Raw genomic sequence first — 21,174 nt, forward strand, 5'->3', positions numbered from 1 at the left:
GAGATTGCATGGTGCTCGATTATATACACACCTGTCGGCAACGGGTGTGGCTGAAATAGCCGAATCCACTAATTTGAAGGTGTGTCCACATAACTCTGTAAATAAAGTGTATGTACAACTTTAAAATATTGACCCACATGTTACCCCACTGAAAGACTTTGACGCCATACAGCAAATCAACTTGTGTTGTGGTGAATTGATGGACAGTTGTAGTCCACTGCAGAATAACCCTGTTGTAGCCTACATGCCCTTTGACCCTTATCACTGAGATAAACATCAAAACAGCATGGAACAGATCTCTAGAAAGCAGTGATAAAATGACACGCAGGTTTAACAGGACATAATCCATGCGGTTTTGCAAAGCAGACTATAAGTAACCCTTTGTGCTAACTTACCTGGTATACTACCAAGCAGAATCAATGAGTTAAACAGTTAACTCACCTAAATATTCTGAAATAACTTTCTTTTTTTATAATGAACCTGAAAATCAGTAGTTGTTCCTGGTTGTTTATTAAAGTCAGCTGCATGGTTAGTGGCTAACTCATTGAACCTACTTTGTTGTATACCCATCAGACTGAAAGCGGGTTGTTTTTTTTACATTTATTGACAAGTTCACTGCTTCTTTAAGCATCTGGTGAGGTTCATTAATTCGATTAAAAATGCATGCATCTCCCTTCGCTATTATTACGGCTGGATACAGCTTCGCAGCGAGGGGATGGAACGGAACGAGCAGGACTGTCATGTCTAGATTGGATACAGCTTTTGTCAAAACATTTATTTTTTTTGCATTTTAGCTAACCCTAAACCTTTTCCTCTACCTTAACTTAATTATCCTAACCTGCCACGTTAATTATCCTATTTTGGGAGGCAGGTAAAAACAACTTGTTGCGTAAATTCTCCTAAACCTGCTACAAAAGGTCAATTTTGACAAAAGCTGTATCCTTTCTAGCCAAAACCGAGCAGGACCGGTGCACCGGGAGAATGAAAACCACTCTGAGCCAAGAGACAGAGACACATACCTTCAAAACAAGAACCATTTCAGATGCTGCCTGCCGCTACCTCTTTCAGCTTCTATCTGACTGTCTCTAGGTATGAAATAAAACATGTCAGGCCAGCCGACATGTCGCTTCTCCTCCGCTGAATAGTAACATAGCTGTCCTTGTCGTTGCACAGACGGGAATGTCAACTCCGGGAAGATGGTCCGCATAGCGAGCGTCCTGGGGTTGGTGATGCTCAGTGTTGCTCTGCTCATACTCTCATTGATCAGCTACGTGTCAATAAAAAAAGATTTTCTCTTCACGTCCCCCAAATATGCAAATTCAGGGGGTTCTCGGATGTACATGTTTCATAGCGGATTTCGGTAAGTATTGCAATAACATCTCGCAATAGAAACGTGTGCTATGTGCGTAGGCTATAGCCTGCTGAAGTGTGCAGTTTTACATTCTTCTAGCATATACATAGATGTAACGGTTTTTATTGTTTTTATTTCCAGAATAGCAGTTGTGGGGGGGCTTTTTCTAAAACCAGAGGTTTCATATTAGGGAGGCTTGTGTCATAGGCTGCTAGCCCTAGAGTAGGCTACACCACAAACCAAAAGGCCTGTCACAGTATAAATAAAAATACACTGTCACAGTATGAATATAACGACGCCTCTGTCGGTTCTCTCGTCATATTCTAAGGTCATATCAATAATCAACGTGTCCATATTTCCCACGATTATTGAATTTACCGGATGTCACAGTTTTTTTTATTTTATTCATCCTGATATCAAGTCGAATCTCCAAATTAATGAATACCCTACGTACAACAACAAGCCAGCGCACCGGTCGAAAATAGAGCAGAATTTAATCCTATCTGGTCATGAACAAGAAGCACAGCGCATGTTGTAATGTTCGTACTGCTGTGAGCGTTATGCCACAAGGCCCCTGTGTTATGATGCTCAGCTAGAGAGGTCCTGAACGTCCAGCTGTGACGCACTGGCCACTGGCTGCTGTTCTCTGGCTCGCTGAAGGGAGCTGTCCTTGGTTCTGATTTAAAAGTGGCGGTAGATTCATTTCCACCCTGTAATCATTCCCCCCTTTGTTGAATCCAAGTTGTATCAGGCTGTATCACACCAGGCTGTATCATTGGATGCCCTCCCTTCCTCTCCACAGAAACTAAACATATATATACAGTGGGGAGAACAAGTATTTGATACACTGCCGATTTTGCAGGTTTTCCTACTTACAAAGCATGTAGAGGTCTGTCATTTTTATCAGAGGTACACTTCAACTGTTAGAGACGGAATCTAAAATAAAAATCCAGAAAATCACATTGTATGATTTTTAAGTACTTAATTAGCAGTTTATTGCATGACATAAGTATTTGATACATCAGAAAAGCAGAACTTAATATTTGGTACAGAAACCTTTGTTTGCAATTACAGAGATCATACGTTTCCTGTAGTTCTTGACCAGGTTTGCACACACTGCAGCAGGGATTAAAATAACATCAAATTGATCAGAAATACAATGTAGACATTGTTAATGTTGTAAATTGCTATTGTAGCTGGAAACGGCAGATTCTTTATGGAATATCTACATTGGCGTACAGAGGCACATTATCAGCAACCATCACTCCTGTGTTCCAATGGCACGTTGTGTTAGCTAATCCAAGTTTATCATTTTAAAAGGCTAATTGATCATTAGAAAACCTTTTTGCAATTATGTTAGCACTGCAATAAAACTGGCCTTCTTTAGACTAGTTGAGTATCTGGAGCATCAGCAGTTGTGGGTTCGATTACAGACTCAAAATGGCCAGAAACAAAGACTTTCTTCTGAAATTCATCATTCTATTCTTGTTCTGTGAAATGAAGGTTATTCCATGAGAGAAATTGCCCAGAAACTGAAAATCGCGTACAAAGCTGTGAACTACTCCCTTCACAGAACAGGGCAAACTGGCTCTAACCAGAATAGAAAGAGGAGTGGGAGGCCCCGGTGCACAACTGAGCAAGAGGACAAGTACATTAGAGTGTTTAGTTTGAGAAACAGACGCCTCACAAGTCCTCAACTGGCAGCTTCATTAAATAGTACCCGCAAAACAACAGTCTCAAAGTGAACATTGAAGAGGTGACTTCCTTTGGCTTTTTCTTTGCAACTCTGCCTAGAAGGCCAGCATCCTGGAGTCACCTCTTCATTGTTGACGTTGAGACTGGTGGACTTGTGAGGCGTCTGTTCAAATGCACTACATTTGCCCAGAGCCCAATAGGCACTATATAGACAATAGGATACTATTTGGAAATCAAGCATTTTTATTTAACCTAGGCATACTAACCATACTGTACATGTAAGATCATCTCTCACACCCCAGTTCCATAACTCTCCATGTTTTATCCCCACAGCCACAGTCGAATCCCTTCACAAATACAATACCACCAGGATATTATCCAACCAATGTAGCAATGTGATGTGTTTGCCTCTGTCCACAGGTCTCAGTTGGCCACGAAGTACCTGGACCCGGCTTTCACCCCTCTGACCAGAGCCCTGAACGAGATCATCCAGGAGAACACTTCCAAATGGTGCTATAACAGAACGGCTTTCACAGAACATAGGTGAAGTAGCCTATAGGATACACCTGGATGCTGTTCATTAGGGCACTAACGTTGCAAAACGTTTTAACGCTATAACAGAACGGCTTTCACAGAGCAGAGGTGAAGTAGCCTATAGGATACACCTGGATGCTGTTCATTAGGGCACTAACGTTGCAAAACGTTTTAACGCTATAACAGAACGGCTTTCACAGAGCAGAGGTGAAGTAGCCTATAGGATACAGCCGATTCCTATTCATTAAGCACTAACGTTGCAAATAATTTTACATCAGAAAATAGTGTTGTTATTAAGGTAGTGACCTTCCTTTTTCAAAACCTTTTGTGGGCCTAATGAACATGATCCACACCAGGCTCAGCGAAGCAGACTAACTTTAGACCAGGCTTGGTCTCTGGGGACAAACCTTAATATTAAAATGATAGAAGCAGATTTGGTTCTGGGTGCCGAGATTAGACCAGGCAATAAGCTATGGAGTGTTAGGAGAGAGTGTTGTTTAGGAGTGTTAGGAGAGAGTGTTGTTTAGGAGTGTTAGGAGAGAGTGTTGTTTAGGAGTGTTAGGAGAGAATGTTGTTTAGGATTGGTTTAGGAGACAGTGTTGTTTAGGAGTGTTTTGGAGTAGTTTAAGTGGAATATTGTTTTGGTGTTTTTAGGAGTGGTTTAGGAGAGAATGTTGTTTAGGAGTTTTTAGGAATGGTTTAGGAGGGAATGTTGTTTAGGAGTGTTAGGAGAGAATGTTGTTTAGGAGTGGTTTAGGAGGGAATGTTGTTTAGGAGTGTTAGGAGAGAATGTTGTTTAGGTGTTTTTAGGAGTGGTTTAGGAGGAATGTTGTTTAGGAGTGTTTAGGAGTGGTTTAGGAGGAATGTTGTTTAGGAGTGTTAGGAGAGAATGTTGTTTAGGTGTTTTTAGGAGTGGTTTTAGGAGGGAATGTTGTTCAGGAGTTTTTAGGAGTGGTTTTAGGAGGGAATGTTGTTCAGGAGTTTTTAGGAGTGGTTTTAGGAGGGAATGTTGTTCAGGAGTTTTTAGGAATGGTTTAGGAGGGAATGTTGTTCAGGAGTTTTTAGGAGTGGTTTTAGGAGGGAATGTTGTTCAGGAGTTTTTAGGAGTGGTTTTAGGAGGGAATGTTGTTCAGGAGTTTTTAGGAGTGGTTTTAGGAGGGAATGTTGTTCAGGAGTTTTTAGGAGTGGTTTAGGAGGGAATGTTGTTCAGGAGTTTTTAGGAGTGGTTTTAGGAGGGAATGTTGTTCAGGAGTTTTTAGGAGTGGTTTAGGAGGGAATGTTGTTTAGGAGTTTTTAGGAATGGTTTAGGAGGGAATGTTGTTCAGGAGTTTTTAGGAATGGTTTAGGAGGGAATGTTGTTCAGGAGTTTTTAGGAATGGTTTTAGGAGGGAATGTTGCTAATGTATTATCTGCTGGTGTAAAAAGTGCTTTATAAATACATTTGATTGAATTTGATTGATATTACTGGATCGTAAGGAAAGTTAGCAAGATCACCAGGCATAAAAGTTTATTTTGGGGTTCCTAGTGTGCGAGGGGTGGGGTAGTGGGCCGCTACCACTGGTGGAGGATAATGCAGGCACAGACAACACGGACACTTCTTAAAGGTGCAATATGCAGAAATCGCTCCGCCATTTCCTGGTTGCTCATATTCTAATAGTTCGGCTACTTTCAGTTTATGTGACAATAGAGAATCATTGTACCATCTAAACCGCTGTGAAATATATTTTCCATAACCAAAAATATAGTATTTTCAGCTGTTTAAAGCTGGTGTACAAAACCGAAAGTAGAAGATGCAAAAACTAAACTTAAGAACGGGAAACAGAGAAATAGCGCACATAGAACCGATCTACCGCTTCTTAGACTTGCTTTCAATGAAAATGACAGTTCTATGAATCCAATCTCTATGTGAATGTGGTGCGTCAATGGGGACCTGGTTTGCGCATAGTGGGACTATCATTTGTTTTTCAACAGGAAAATTACCCAAAACACACCTCCAGGCTGTGTAAGGGCTATTTCACAATCACCTAACCTCAGCCCAATTGAGATGGTTTGGGATGAGTTGGACTGCAGAGTGAAGGGAAAGCAGCCAACAAGTGCTCAGCATATGTGGGAACTCCTTCAAGACTGTTGGAAAAGCATTCCTCATGAAGCTGTTTGAGAGAATGCCAAGAGTGTGCAAAGCTGTCATCAAGGCAAAGGGTGGCTACTTTGAAGAATCTCAAATATAAAATATATTTTGATTTGTTTAACACTTTTTTGGTTACTCCATGATTCCATATATGTTAATTCATACTGTTGATATCTTCACTATTATTTATACAATGTAGAAAATAGTTTAAAAAAATCAGAAAAATCCTTGAATGAGTAGATGTGTTTGAAACTTTTGACTGGTACTGTATATATTTCCTGAGCTTTCAAATATCTCCCATATGGGTCCTGATCAAAATAAGTACACTACATAGGACATAGGGTGCGATTTTGGATGCTACCTAACACTTCCCCCCCTGTCTTATCTCTCCATATCTTCCAGAAAAGAGATCTCTCAGCACATCGATGTCGCCCACAACTTCACCCTAATCCGAAGCAGAGTGCGCGTGGGTCAGCTGATGCACTATGACTACTCCAGCCACAAGTACGTGTTCTCCATCGGTGAGAACTTCAAGTCCCTGCTTCCCGAGGCCTCCCCCATCGTCAACAAGCACTACAATGTGTGTGCCGTGGTGGGGAACAGCGGCATCCTCACAGGGAGTCGCTGCGGCCCCGAGATCGAGAAGTTTGACTTTGTCTTCCGCTGCAACTTCGCTCCCACCGAGATCTTCCACCGGGACGTGGGGCGGAGGACCAACCTCACGACCTTTAACCCCAGCATCCTGGAGAAGTACTACAACAACCTGCTGACACTGCAGGACAGGAACAACTTCTTCCTGAGTCTGAAGAAGCTGGACAGGGCCATACTCTGGATCCCTGCCTTCTTCTTCCACACCTCGGCCACGGTGACCAGGACCCTGGTCGACTTCTTTGTGGAGCACAGAGGACAGCTGAAGGTTCAGCTAGCCTGGCCTGGCAACATCATGCAGTACATAAACCGGTAAGACTGGACACACCAGACTGGTTGGTTGATTGATAAATTGACTGATTTGTTGATTGATTGATTGATTGATTGATTGATTGATTGATTACGTTTATTGTCCTTCAAGAGGAAACTCTTCACAGATCACAAGTTACATATAAACACAAGTCACATTGAATCACAACTGGACACACCTAGCATAGCATTGGACGCACCTAGCATAGCACTGGACACACCTAGCATAGCACTGGACACACCTAGCATAACACTGGACACACCTAGCATAGCATTGGACGCACCTAGCATAGCACTGGACACACCTAGCATAGCACTGGACACACCTAGCATAACACTGGACACACCTAGCATAGCATTGGACGCACCTAGCATAACACTGGACGCACCTAGCATAGCACTGGACACACCTAGCATAACACTGGACACACCTAGCATAGTATTGGACACACCTAGCATAACACTGGACACACCTAGCATAACACTGGACACACCTAGCATAACACTGGACACACCTAGCATAGCACTGGACACACCTAGCATAACACTGGACACACCTAGCATAGTATTGGACACACCTAGCATAACACTGGACACACCTAGCATAACACTGGACACACCTTGCATAACACTGGACACACCTAGCATAGCACTGGACACACCTAGCATAACACTGGACACACCTAGCATAACACTGGACACACCTAGCATAGCACTGGACACACCTAGCATAACACTGGACACACCTAGCATAGTATTGGACACACCTAGCATAACACTGGACACACCTAGCATAACACTGGACACACCTTGCATAACGTTGGATACACTTAACATAGCATTGAACCAGAGGAGGCTGGTGGGTGAACAGGCTCATTTTAATGGCTGGAATAGAATAAATATAATGGTATCAAACACAACAAACCATGTTTGACTTCGTTCCATTTATTATATTCCAGCCATTACAATGAGCCCGTCCTCCTATAGCTTCTCCCACCAGCCTCTTCTGCATTGGACGAACATAACACAGCATCAGACACACCCAACATTGCATTGGGCACACTCAACATAGCATTTTGACTTTTGTATGTCCTTCTCAGAAATAGATTATGAAAATTTGAAGTCATTTTATTTCAACAATGTACAATCCATGCTTCTTACCATAACCTCTCCACCAGTAACTGACATGAAAATGTAGTAATACGCTAAGGAAAGAAGAGCTATCAAATCAAATCAAATGTATTTATATAGCCCTTCTTACATCAGCTGATATCTCAATGTGCTGTATAGAAACCCAGCCTAAAACCCCAAACAGCAAGTAATGCAGGTGTAGAAGCACGGTGGCTAGGAAAAACTCCCTAGAAAGGCCAAAACCTAGGAAGAAACCTAGAGAGGAACCAGGCTATGAGGGGTGGCCAGTCCTCTTCTGGCTGTGCCGGGTGGAGATTATAACAGAACATGGCCAAGATGTTCAAATGTTCATAAATGACCAGCATGGTCAAATAATAATATTCACAGTGGTTGTAGAGGGTGCAACAAGTCAGCACCTCAAGAGTAAATGTCAGTTGGCTTTTCATAGCCGATCATTGAGAGTATCTCTACCGCTCCTGCTGTCTCTAGAGAGTTGAAAACAGCAGGTCTGGGACAGGTAGCACGTCCGGTGAACAGGTCAGGGTTCCATAGCCGCAGGCAGAACAGTTGAAACTGGAGCAGCAGCACGGCCAGGTGGACTGGGGACAGCAAGGAGTCATCATGCCAGGTAGTCCTGAGGCATGGTCCTAGGGCTCAGGACCTCCGAGAGAGAGAAAGAAAGAAAGAAAGAAAGAAGGAGAGAATTAGAGAGAGCATACTTAAATTCACACAGGACACCGGATAAGACAGGAGAAATACTCCAGATATAACAGACTGACCCTAGCCCCCCGACACATAAACTACTGCACCATAAATACTGGATGCTGAGACAGGAGGGGTCAGGAGACACTGTGGCCCCATCCGATGATACCCCCGGACAGGGCCAAACAGGCAGGATATAACCCTATCATTGACCAATACTATGTATATATTAAAATATCGCGGCTAGCTGTGTAGCTAGGTCTTCTCCTCTAACTCTACATGGATCAGCAGCGTATTGAGCTTCCCACCTCATTTTCCAAAGCTTTTAAAACACGGAAGCTAAATGCGGAAACTATGGATACAACTTCCTCTGTGCTCCTGCATTATCGTAATTCATATATGCGCGCCACTAGAAATCCTTGCGTTAGAGTGTTTCTGTTAGCTTGTACATCCTGAAAAAATACACCACATTACTGGCCTGTTAATGTGCCTGGACCTTGTAGGTTAAACTGCAGAGAAAAAAAACCCATAACTGATCAAAATGGTTGCCCTGATCAAGCAGGCTAGATGCAGTTATTCCTAAATAAATATGCATTCAAAATGCCAGGCTTTTGAATGGTTATTCAAATGGAAGACTATTCACTGCAGTTTACAGCCAATTCATGGATTTTAAATCAAATTGTATTTGCACATGCACCGAATACAACAGGTGTAGTAGACCTTACAGTGAAATGCTGTTATTTATTTATTTAACTTTTATTTAACTAGACAAGTCAGTTAAGAACAAATTCTTATTGACAATAACAGCCTACCCCGGCCAAACCCGGGCAACGCTGGGCCAATTGTGGCTAAAATACTAAAATAAACTGGAGTAAAAAAAATATATACATATATATTTTTGTTGAAAAATAACAAATGATTAAGGAGCAACAATAAAATAACAGTAGCGAGGCTATATACAGGGAGTACTGGTACAGAGTCAATGTGCGGGGTCAAAAGTTAGCCGAGGTAATTGAGGTAATATGTACACTACCGTTCAAAAGTTTGGGGTCACTTAGAAATGTCCTTGTTTTTGAAAGAAAAGCACATTTGTTGTCCATTAAAATAACGTCAAATTGATCAGAAATACAATGCAGACATTGTTAATGTTGTAAATGACTATTGTAGCTGGAAACGGCTGATATTTTATGGAATATCTACATAGGCGTAGAGGCCCATTATCAGCAACCATCACTCCTGTGTTCCAATGGCACGTTGTGTTAGCTAATCCAAGTTTATCATTTTCTTCTGAAACTCGTCAGTCTATTCTTGTTCTGAGAAATGAAGGCTATTCCATGAGAGAAATTGCCAAGAAACTGAAGATCTCGTATAACGCTGTGTACTACTCCCTTCACAGAACAGCACAAACTGTCTCTAACCAGAATAGAATGAGGAGTGGGAGGCCCCGGTGCACAACTGAGCAAGAGAACAAGTACGTTAGAGTGTCTAGTTTGAGAAACAGACACCTCACAAGTCCTCAACTGGCAGCTTCATTAAATAATACCCGCAAAACACCAGTCTCAGCGTGAACAGCGAAGAGGCGACTCCGGGACGCTGGCCTTCTAGGCAGAGTTCCTCTGTCCAGTGTCTGTGTTCTTTAGTCCATCTTAATCTTTTATTTTTATTGTCCAGTCTGAGATATGGCTTTTTCTTTGCAACTCTGCCTAGTCCACAATCATCTCCTTTGTCTTGATCAAGTTGAGGGAGAGGTTGTTGTCCTGGCACCACACAGCAAGGTCTCTGACCTCCTCCCTATAGGCTGTCTCATCGTTGTCGGTGATCAAGCCTACCACTGTTGTGTCATTGGTAAATGTAATGATGGTGTTGGAGTCGTGCAGTCATGCGTGAACAGGGAGAACAGGAGAGGACTGAGGATGTACCCCTGAGGGGCCCCCGTGTTGAGGATCAGCATAGCAGATGTGTTGTTTTTGTTTAATTTAACCTTTATTTAACTAGGCAAGTCAGTTAAGAACAAATTCTTATTTACAATGACAGCCTACCGGGGAACAGTGGGTTAACTGCCTTGTTCAGGGGCAGAACAACAGATTTTTACCTTTTCAGCTCAGGGATTCGATCCAGCAACCTTTCGGTTACTGGCCCAATGCTCTAACCACTAGGTTACATGCCGACCCCATTATTACCTACCTTTACCACCTTGGGGTGGCCCGCCAGGAAGTCCAGGATCCAGTTGCCGAGGGAGGTGTTTAGTCCCAAGGTCCTTAGCTTGGTGATGAGCTTTGAGGGCACTATGGTGTTGAACGCTGAGCTGTAGTCAATGAATAACATTCTCACGTAGTCTTCCTTTTGTCCAGGTGGGAAAGAGCAGTGTGGAGTGCAATAGACATTGCATCATCTGTGGATCTGTTGGGGCGATATGCAAATTGGCGTGGGTCTAGGGTTTCTGGGATAATGGTGTTGATTTGAGCCATGACCAGCCTTTCAAAGCACCTCGTGCTTACAGCCGTGAGGGCTACGGGTCTGTAGTCATTTAGGCAGTTTACTTTGGTGTCCATGGACACAGGGACTATGGTGGTCTGCTTGAAACATGTTGGTATTACAGACTCGGTCAGGGACAGGTTGAAAATGTCAGTGAAGACACTTGCCAGTTGGTCAGCGCATGCTCGGAGTACACGTCCTGGTAATCCGTCTGGCCCTGCGGCCTTGTGAATGTTGACCTGTTTTAAAGGTCTTACTCACATCGGCAACGGAGAGCGTGATCACACAGTCTTCCGGTGCATGTTTCAGTGTTATTTGCCTCGAAGCGAGCATAGAAGTTATTTAGCTCATCTGGTAGGCTTGTGTCAATGGGCAGCTCTCGGCTGTGCTTCCCTTTGTAGTCTGTAATGGTTTGCAAGCCCTGCCACATAAGACGAGCGTCGGAGCCGGTGTAGTACGATTCGATCTTAGTCCTGTATTGACGCTTTGCCTGTTTGATGGTTCATCGGAGAGAATATGGGATTTCTTATAAGCGTCAAGGTTAGAGTCCCGCTCCTTGAAAGCGGCAGCTCTACCCTTTAGCTCAGTGTGGATGTTGCCTGTATTTATGGCTTGCATGTTTCGTCACAGTATTGTTTTGAATGTTCATTTTGAACTGATACCCAACTGAACATTCTACTCAATGCATCGTCATTGAGCGTTGAAGAAGGTTTCATCCAAAGTGCATTACAGTGGCTTGGAAATCTAATGGCGTTCAAAATGAGGCAAATAATTAGTAGGAAAACCTTTTTGTCACCATTCTGATGTCACCAGATTATAACGTTAGCTAGCTAGCTAAGATTGAGGGGAGACAACCGGATTTTAGCTAGCTAACGTTAGCTTTGCTAGCTATTTTTGATGAATTTTGCCAGCTAATGACAACATTGCCATCTTTTTAAAGTAAATTTGATGACATGATAATGCTAGAAAAGTTTTTTCCTACTAATTATTTGACTACTTTATCAACATCATCGTATTTCCAGACACTATAGTGTAATTTAGACAAAACAGTAGTTAGCCTCCGTCCAGAATGACTGGGCTTATCACCACTTTATGGCACCACTACGGCGCCGCCGATAGAGGGCGGCTTGAGAACGTTCACAACAATGGCATGACGCGACCGAGTGACTGAGGTGCAACCTATTAATACTCAAGTTTTGTACTCAATTGAAAACAATAACATTCTTCCTTACCTTGTGTTGTTGTAGCCTGGGTAGGATACATTTCTTGTCCCTAAAAAAAAAGTGAAATGAATCGGGGACTGGTAGGGAGCAGCCTCTGGAGCACACATAATGTAAGCTACCTATGATTTCATTATCTGATACTTTTTTCTTATATTTCGCTGTGTAAATTCACTGTATATATTCCTATTGACTTAATGAAATATGGGCTAGTATGCTTCTAACTTAGGCTAAAGCTGGAGCCTGTCTGTCTTTGTTCTGTTGCGCAATTACGCACCTGGCCTCTCCGCTCCCACGGCAGGGAAAGCCAGACTACAAAAAGCTTGTTGGACACTTATTTTGACTTATTTTCTTTAGTCTACTATCAGCCTATTGGACGAGAGATACACACTTGCTCTTCCTTGCTGAATGTAAAAGGGGCGGGACGTTGGAAAGGAGAAGCCAGTTTCCTATAGTAGGCCAATCTTAACACCGATTGGCTACATACTGACAACAAACACTGCTAATGTACCTTTCTTGACCTTCAAAACTGTCGACAATAGACCCAAACTGATCCACATGTTTGCATAGTCAGGCCTAGGCTGTTAGGCCTATGCACTTATTTTGGCATGAAACAAAACAGGACGTTTGAGCGGTTATTCAAATTAGCCTAAATAACTGAGGTTTATGGACTAATAATTGTGTAGTCACTAAAAAAACAATTAATTCCTCATTGCACTGTGTTGTTGTAGCCCCGGTATAATAATGATCTTGTTTAAAAACGTAGGCCTAATAATAATAGTGGTGGTGCTAGCTGGAGCCGTCTGAGCGATTAGCTTCTGATCCCTCACCCGCTAGTGACTGAATGCTGATATACCTGGTTCTGACTCACTGCAGGCTGTCCGGCAAGAACAGTATGGATGCTTCTCAGTCCAGAACTTGTATTATCTTCATCCCTACCACCATAAGCTATAGTATTCACACACTGTAAGGGCTGTCGTGAGAGAGAGACCAAGGTGCAGCAGAGTTAGTGTTCATCATAAAAGGTTTTAATGATCAACGAACACTATACAAAAGAAACCAAAAACGACTAGCAACAGTTCTGTTAAGAACACACTAAACAGAAAACAATTACCCACAAAACCCAAAGGAAAAACATGCTCCTTATGTGTGACTCCCAATCAGCAACAACGAGCTTCAGCTGTGCCTGATTGGGAGCCACACATGGCCCAAAATAAAGAAATACAAAAACATAGAGAAAGGAACATAGAACGCCCACCCAATGTAACACCCTGGCCTAAAACCTGACACTGAAGGGGGGGTCCGGGTGGGCCTTCTTACGGCGGCGGCTCAGGTGCGGGTCGTGGCCTCTGTTCCACCCTTGGCGTCGCCCTCTTAGGTGGCGCACCTGGCCGCGCCGAAGGTCTGGTGGGCGACCCTGACTGCGCCCGGCTGGCGGGCGTCCCTGGCGGCTCCGGCGGCACTGACCCAGGATTCACCAGGCTGAGGAGACATGTAAGAGGCCTGGCCCTAGGCGTAGGCACAGGACTCACCGGGCTGGCGGGCGGCTCTGACTGCTCTGGACAGGCGGGCGGCTCTGGCGGCTCCGGACAGGTGGGCGGCTCTGGCGGCTCCTGACTGGCGGGCGGCTCTGGCGGCTCCGGACTGGCGGGAAGCTCTGGCGGCTCCAGACTGGCGGGCAGCTCTGGCGGCTCCAGACTGGCGGGCAGCTCTGCCGGCTCCAGACTGGCGAGACCCACTGGAGGCCTAGTCCTAGGAGGCGGCACAGGACGGACCAGGATGGGGAGACCCACTGGAGGCCTAGTCCTGGGAGGTGGCACTGGACGGACCAGGATGGGGAGACCCACTGGAGGCCTAGTCCTGGGAGGTGGCACAGGACGGACAAGGATGGGGAGACCCACTGGAGACCTGGTCCGTGGAGCAGGCACAGGACTTACCAGGATGGGGAGATCCACTGGAGGCCTGGTCCGAGGAGGAGGCACAGGATAAACCGGGCTGTGGGGGAGCACTGCAGTTCTGGTACGGACGCTCTTTACCCACACTCCAGGCTGAATGCCCACTTTGGCCCGGCACGGGCGGAGAGCAGGCATTGGGCGAACTGGACCCTCCCAGCGCTCTGGAGACACAGTGCGCAACGCCGGCGCAGGATAACCTGGACTGAGGAGGCGCACTGGAGACCAGACGCGCTGAGCTGGCACCATCCGCCCTGGCTTGATGCCTGCCCTCGCATGGCACTTGCGGGGGGCTGGTATGCAGTGCACCGGGCTTTGAACGCGCCCTGGGGACACCTTGCACTCCACAGCATAACACGGTGTCTTACCAGTACCACGCTGCTTCCGGTAAGCACGGGGAGTTGGCTCAGGTCTACCGCCTGACTCCGCCAATCTCCCCGTGTGCCCCCCCAAAAAAATGTTTTGGGGCTGCCTCCCGTGTCCGTTGCGCTTCCTTTCCTCATACCAGCGCCTCTCAGCTCTCGCCGCCTCGATCTCCCATTGCGGGCGGCGATAATCCCCAGCTTGAGCCCATGGTCCTTTCCCGTCCAGGATTTCCTCCCAAGTCCACGACTCCAGATAGCTTTTCTCCTGGTGCCTCTCCTTGTGCTGCTCCCTCCTCCGCTGCTTGGTCCGTTGTTGGTGGGTAATTCTGTAAGGGCTGTCGTGAGAGAGAGACCAAGGTGCAGCGGAGTTAGTGTTCATCATAAAAGGTTTTAATGATCAACGAACACTATACAAAAGAAACCAAAAACGACTAGCAACAGTTCTGTTAGGAACACACTAAACAGAAAACAATTACCCACAAAACCCAAAGGAAAAACATGCTCCTTATGTGTGACTCCCAATCAGCAACAACGAGCTTCAGCTGTGCCTGATTGGGAGCCACACACGGCCCAACACAAAGAAATACAAAAACATAGAGAAAGGGACATAGAACGCCCACCCAATGTAACACCCTGGCCTAACCATAATAAAGAACAAAAACCCCTCTCTATGGCCAGGGCGTTACACACACAGAAATCTTCGTTTTACGTAGGATGTACCTGTGGTTCTATAGGGGAAAGGAGACATATACACTACCAGTCAAAAGTTTTTAGAACACCTACTAAGGGTTTTTCTTAATTTTGACTATGTTCTACATTGTAAAATAATAGTGAAGACATCAACACTATGAAATAACACATATGGAATCATGTAGTAACCGAAAAAAGTGTTAAACAAATAAAAATATATTTTATATTTGAGATCCTTCAATTAGCCACCCTTTGCCTTGATGACAGCTTTGCACACTCTTGGCATTCTCTCAACCAGCATCATGACGTAGTCACCTGGAAGGCATTTCAATTAACAAGTGTGCCTTCTTAAAAGTTAATTTGTTTCCTTCTTAATGCGTTTGAGCCAATCAGTTGTGTTGTGACAAGGTAGGAGGAAATAAATAAATATATGAATAAATAGAAAACCTTGAATGAGTAGGTGTTCTAAAACTTTTGACCGGTAGTGTATATATATTAACTATAGTAATGCCACAATACCACAGGATCTGTACATAGCCTGGTAGAATGTCATTACATAAACACATCAGGGATGTGTATAAACGTCTCGCTATAGAGAGAGAGAGAACTAATTATTCGGAAGGCATGATTTATTGCCCTCTCTCTCTGGCCTAATGTAGATCTTATCTGATCTGTGTCCGGTGCCTCAGAGTCATAAATCTTACTGGGGACAGTCTGAAACTTCTAGAATCTCTTGCCATGGCTTAACAGTAGCACGAATAAGTGTTAAAGTGCGCATATAGGCTATAGGAATTAACCAGCTCTAAACAATCATGCATCCAAAGCAATATAAACAACATGCAAATGGGGTATCTGTCACGACTGCTCCAGCTCTTCCCCCCCCCGGTGCTCGAGGGTGCTAGGCTGCCCTGCATTACGCTCTCCTGCCACCATCATTTACGCACACCTGCCTTCCCTCGTCACGCACTTCAGCGATATTGGACTCACCTGGACTCACTCAATCACCTGTTTATTACCTCCCCTATATTTGTCAGTTCCCCAGCTCTGTTCCCCGCTGTTGCATTGTTTTGTCATATGTCCGTGTTGCCCGTGTGCTGACGCTGTTCCTGTCTTGTTCTATGTCTGTTCCCGAATAAATGTCTGACTCCCCGTATCTGCTTCTCCTGTCCGGCGTCGGCCCTTACAGAATGCAGCAGCTATCACAAGAAGCATCAGGGAGTACTGGCGTTCCGGTTGGTGGTGACTGCGGTCCTGGGTAGATGCCGATGGAACTGGGGGTGCCTAAGCCAGCTCGTCGGGCTTCCTCGCCCTAGCTGGCTCGAGAGGTTTCCTTGCCCCAGTTGGCTCGGAAGGCGCCCATCCCACGTCGGGTCTCAGCCGGATCGTCAGGTCTTGTTCGCCCAGCCGGCCCATTAGTTTTCTTGTTTTGTTGGTGACATCGGGCTTGGATTCCGCCGCCGATGGAACCGGGGGTGCCTAAGCCAGCTCGTCAGGTTTCCTCGCCCTAGCTGGCTCGAGAGGTTTCCTTGTCTCAGTTGGCTTGGCAGGTTCCCATCCCACGTCATGCTCCGCCGGATCATCGGGCTTCCATGCCTCAGCGGGATCGACAGGCTCCTATGCCTCAGCCGGCTCACTAGGCTCCCACGCCCCTGCCGTTTCGTGGGGAGTTTATCCCCAGCTGGCTTGCCCTGCGCCCATGTCTCGGCTGGCTCGCCCAGGTGGGACGCCGGGTGGCGCCTCTGGGGGGGGGTACTGTCACGTCTGCTCCCGCTCTTCCCCCCTGGTGCTCGAGGGCGCCAGGCTGCCCTGCATTACGCTCTCCTGCCACCATCATTTACGCACACCTGCCTTCCCTCGTCACGCGCTTCAGCGATATTGGACTCACCTGGACTCACTCAATCACCTGTTTATTACCTCCCCTATATTTGTCAGTTCCCCAGCTCTGTTCCCCGCTGCTGCATTGTTTGTCATATGTTCGTGTTGCCCATGTGCTGACGCTGTTCCTGTCTTGTTCTTTGTTTGTTTTTCCGAATAAATGTCTGACTCCCCGTACCTGCTTCTCCTGTCCAGCGTCGGTCTTTACAGTATCTGAAATATACAAGCTGCAGCAGTACTATACAACTACAGAGGTAATTAGGCCTAAAGGCAATTTTTTGCAGTCAATCATCATCTCAACGTAGGTAAGAAACCTCCCGACAATAAATCCCACAACTCACTTCTTGGATCCATTGACAATCTTCCTAAAATAAACAGTCAACTTGGTCGTTAACCAGAACTTGCTAACCGGACTGTGGGGAAGTCATGTGTACAGGCATTTCCTTTTTCACAGTCTGGCCGTACTAGAGGGGCAGTTGATAGCCAGTGTCACTTTAAAGAACCATGGGGGACAGGAGGGTGCACAATGTTGCAGGAACAGTGTCGTGGCAGAGGATCCACTAACTCAGCTGTTGCAGGGCCACTGGGGCCCTTCCGTGGGCGCTGAGTACAATGCCGGAGGCTGGCCGCAGCTGAAGGAGGAATGTGGCACGCCTGCCACAACTGTCTTTGGTAGCTCACTGAGGTTGGTGACTCTTTCACCACTGCTGAACGCGATGTCTCCCATAGTGGAACAGGCTGGGATCCCTGGGTGAGGCTCGTCGGGAATCTGGAGGCAGGGCCCGGCTAAGCCCCAGAGACGAGGTCAGGGGTTCCCCAGGTGCAGTGGCCAGAGGGTCCCCAAGTCAGGGAACGGTGGGTCCCCAGGTCAGGGAACGGTGGATCCCCAGGTCAGGGAACGGTGGGTCCCCAGGTCAGGGAACGGTGGATCACCAGCTCAGGGAACGGTGGGTCACCAGCTCAGGGAACGGTGGGTCCCCAGGTCAGGGAACGGTGGATCACCAGGTCAGGGAACGGTGGATCACCAGGTCAGGGAACGGTGGATCCCCAAGTCAGGGAACGGTGGGTAACCAGGTCAGGGAACGGTGGGTCTCCAGGTCAGGGGGCTGAGGGCCTAGCAGGGCAGGAAACCTAGGACCTGACAGGGCAGAGGACTTCGAACCTACTACTAAGACGGAGGACTGCAAGCCAGGTATGGTCATTGTGGCCGCAGGCTGGGACTTGGCAGCGGCAAGCTGAACTTTGAAGACAGGACGGGGCTTATCCCACCAGGCCGTGGCGGTCTGAACCAGTATCCCCTATATAGTGCACTACCTTGTGACCACAACCCTATGGGCCCTGGTGACCACAGCCCTATTGGCCCTGGTGACCACAGCCCTCTGGGCCCTGGTGACCACAACCCTATGGGCCCTGGTGACCACAGCCCTATTGGCCCTGGTGACCACAGCCCTATTGGCCCTGGTGACCACAGCCCTCTGGGCCCTGGTGACCACAGCCCTATTGGCCCTGGTGACCACAGCCCTATGGGCCCTGGTGACCACAGCCCTATGGGCCCTGGTGACCACAGCCCTATGGGCCCTGGTGACCACAGCCCTCTGGGACCTGGTGACCACAGCCCTCTGGGACCTGGTGACCACAGCCCTATGGGCCCTGGTGACCACAGCCCTATTGGCCCTGGTGACCACAGCCCTATTGGCCCTGGTGACCACAGCCCTCTGGGCCCTGGTGACCACAGCCCTATTGGCCCTGGTGACCACAGCCCTATTGGCCCTGGTGACCACAGCCCTATGGGCCCTGGTGACCACAGCCCTCTGGGACCTGGTGACCACAGCCCTCTGGGACCTGGTGACCACAGCCCTCTGGGCCCTGGTGACCACAGCCCTATTGGCCCTGGTGACCACAACCCTCTGGGCCCTGGTGACCACAACCCTCTGGGCCCTGGTGACCACAGCCCTCTGGGCCCTTGTCAAAAGTAGTGTGCTAGAAAGTGAATAGGGTGCTATTTGGGACATGTTGTACTACCATCTCCCTCAATCCCGTTAAAGTAACCTGCTCGCGCTGAATCTCTCCATTTAATAAGCTCCGTCTGCATTAAACACCAGTGTCTATTGTGTTCATAGATGAGGGGCCAATTTCATTTTGGGATAATGCATCAATGGTTTCAATTGATTTTCAACTTAATACTGGACCATGTACAGCACTCACACATACACACACATAAACACACACACACACTTCTACATCTGCATTGCTTGCTGTTTGGGGTTTTTAGGCTGGGTTTCTGTATAAGCACTTTGTGACATCGGCTGATGTAAAAAATGGCTTTATAAATACATTTGATCGATTGATAGACACACACACAAACACACACAAACACACACATACACACACACACACACACATAACCACACACATAAACGCGCGCACACACACACACACCCCCAAAAACACACACACAAACACACTTCAATCCATTCTAACAGTATCCATTCTAACAGTACCCATTCTAACAGTATCCATTCTAACAGTAACCATTCTAACAGTACCCATTCTAACAGTAAATATTCCAACCGTATCCATTCTAACAGTAACCATTCTAACAGTATCCATTCTAACAGTATCCATTCTAACAGTAACCATTCTAACAGTAACCATTCTAACAGTAAATATTCCAACCGTATCCATTCTAACAGTATCCATTCTAACAGTATCCATTCTAACAGTATCCATTCTAACAGTAAATATTCCAACCGTAACTATTCTGACAGTAACCATTCTAACATAATCCATTCTAACAGTAACCATTCTAACAGTATCCATTCTAACAGTATCCATTCTAACAGTAACCATTCCAACAGTAACCATTCTAACAGTATCCATTCTAACAGTAACCATTCTAACAGTAAATATTCCAACCGTATCCATTCTAACAGTAACCATTCTAACAGTAACCATTCTAACAGTATCCATTCTAACAGTATCCATTCTAACAGTAACCATTCTAACAGTATCCATTCTAACAGTACCCATTCTAACAGTAACCATTCTAACAGTATCCATTCTAACAGTATCCATTCTAACAGTATCCATTCTAACAGTACCCACTCTAACCCTGTCTGTTCTGTTGGTCTGTGCTGCAGATACTGGAAGACCAAGCAGCTGTCACCGAAGCGTCTGAGCACGGGGATCCTCATGTACACTCTGGCCTCGTCCATGTGTGAGGAGATCCACCTGTACGGCTTCTGGCCCTTTGGCTGGGACCCCAACACGGGCAAGGAGCTTCCCTACCACTACTACGACAAGAAGGGTACCAAGTTCACCACCAAGTGGCAGGAGTCCCACCAGCTGCCAGCAGAGTTCAAACTGCTCTATAGGATGCACACAGAGGGACTTATCAAACTGACACTCTCACATTGTGCCTAGACCTGACTGGACTGGACCGAACCAGACTGGACCGGACCGACCTGGACTGGACTTGACTGAACCAGACTGGACCGGACCGACCTGGACTGGACTTGACTGAACCGGACTGTACATGGACCAAATCAGAGTAAAAGGCTAAATCTGGCACATTATGTCATTTTCTGGTTGTAAACTGGTTTTCTGTTTAATAAGGTGTTAAATAACCAGATTACAACCAATTGGTGGCTGTTACTGTACAGCCAGGTATGAAGGTCCTTTTAATGATGACATCAAGAAATCAGGAGAAAGACGTTATATTTTGGTTGTTATCTGGTTAGATAACCAGATCACAACTATATAAAGACGTATTTTTCTAGTTGTAAAAAGACATAAGCATAACGTCATTATACAATCAGTATATAGTACAACCTGACCATGACGTCATGAAACATGTCATTGCAACCAGTTTTTCCCGCTGCGATGGGCCAGTGAGATTCTTACTGGCTGCCCAAGATGGATTCCCAGGCTGCCCAAGATGGATTCCCAGGCTGCCCAAGATGGATTCCCAGGCTGCCCAAGATGGATTCCCAGGCTGCCCAAGATGAATTCCCAGGCTGCCCAAGATGGATTCCCAGGCTGCCCAAGATGGATTCCCAGGCTGCCCAAGATGGATTCCCAGGCTGCCCAAGATGGATTC

The 21,174-nt window shown here is 46.3% G+C and overlaps 1 protein-coding gene across 1 annotated transcript; it reads left to right on the forward strand.

Moving 5' to 3' along the window:
* Window positions 1-729: 729 nt before the first annotated feature.
* On the forward strand, window positions 730-20,947 carry LOC106568531 (sia-alpha-2,3-Gal-beta-1,4-GlcNAc-R:alpha 2,8-sialyltransferase). The gene is made up of 4 exons (XM_045692636.1): window positions 730-1,360; window positions 3,467-3,589; window positions 6,111-6,668; window positions 20,216-20,947. Exons 1-4 carry the CDS (start codon window positions 1,197-1,199, stop codon window positions 20,496-20,498), a joined length of 1,128 nt encoding a protein of 375 aa, XP_045548592.1. The 5' UTR covers window positions 730-1,196; the 3' UTR covers window positions 20,499-20,947.
* The last annotated feature ends 227 nt before the right edge of the window (window positions 20,948-21,174 follow it).

Source organism: Salmo salar, chromosome ssa13, assembly GCF_905237065.1.
Source record: "Salmo salar chromosome ssa13, Ssal_v3.1, whole genome shotgun sequence".
Lineage (NCBI taxonomy): Eukaryota > Metazoa > Chordata > Actinopteri > Salmoniformes > Salmonidae > Salmo > Salmo salar.

Coding starts and splice junctions, on each gene's coding strand:
- LOC106568531 (XM_045692636.1), top strand. CDS start 1,197: ATGGTCCGCATAGCGAGCGTCCTGGGGTTGGTGATGCTCAGTGTTGCT. Junction 3,590..6,110: donor ACGGCTTTCACAGAACATAG/GTGAAGTAGCCT, acceptor CATATCTTCCAG/AAAAGAGATCTCTCAGCACA. Junction 6,669..20,215: donor ATCATGCAGTACATAAACCG/GTAAGACTGGAC, acceptor TCTGTGCTGCAG/ATACTGGAAGACCAAGCAGC.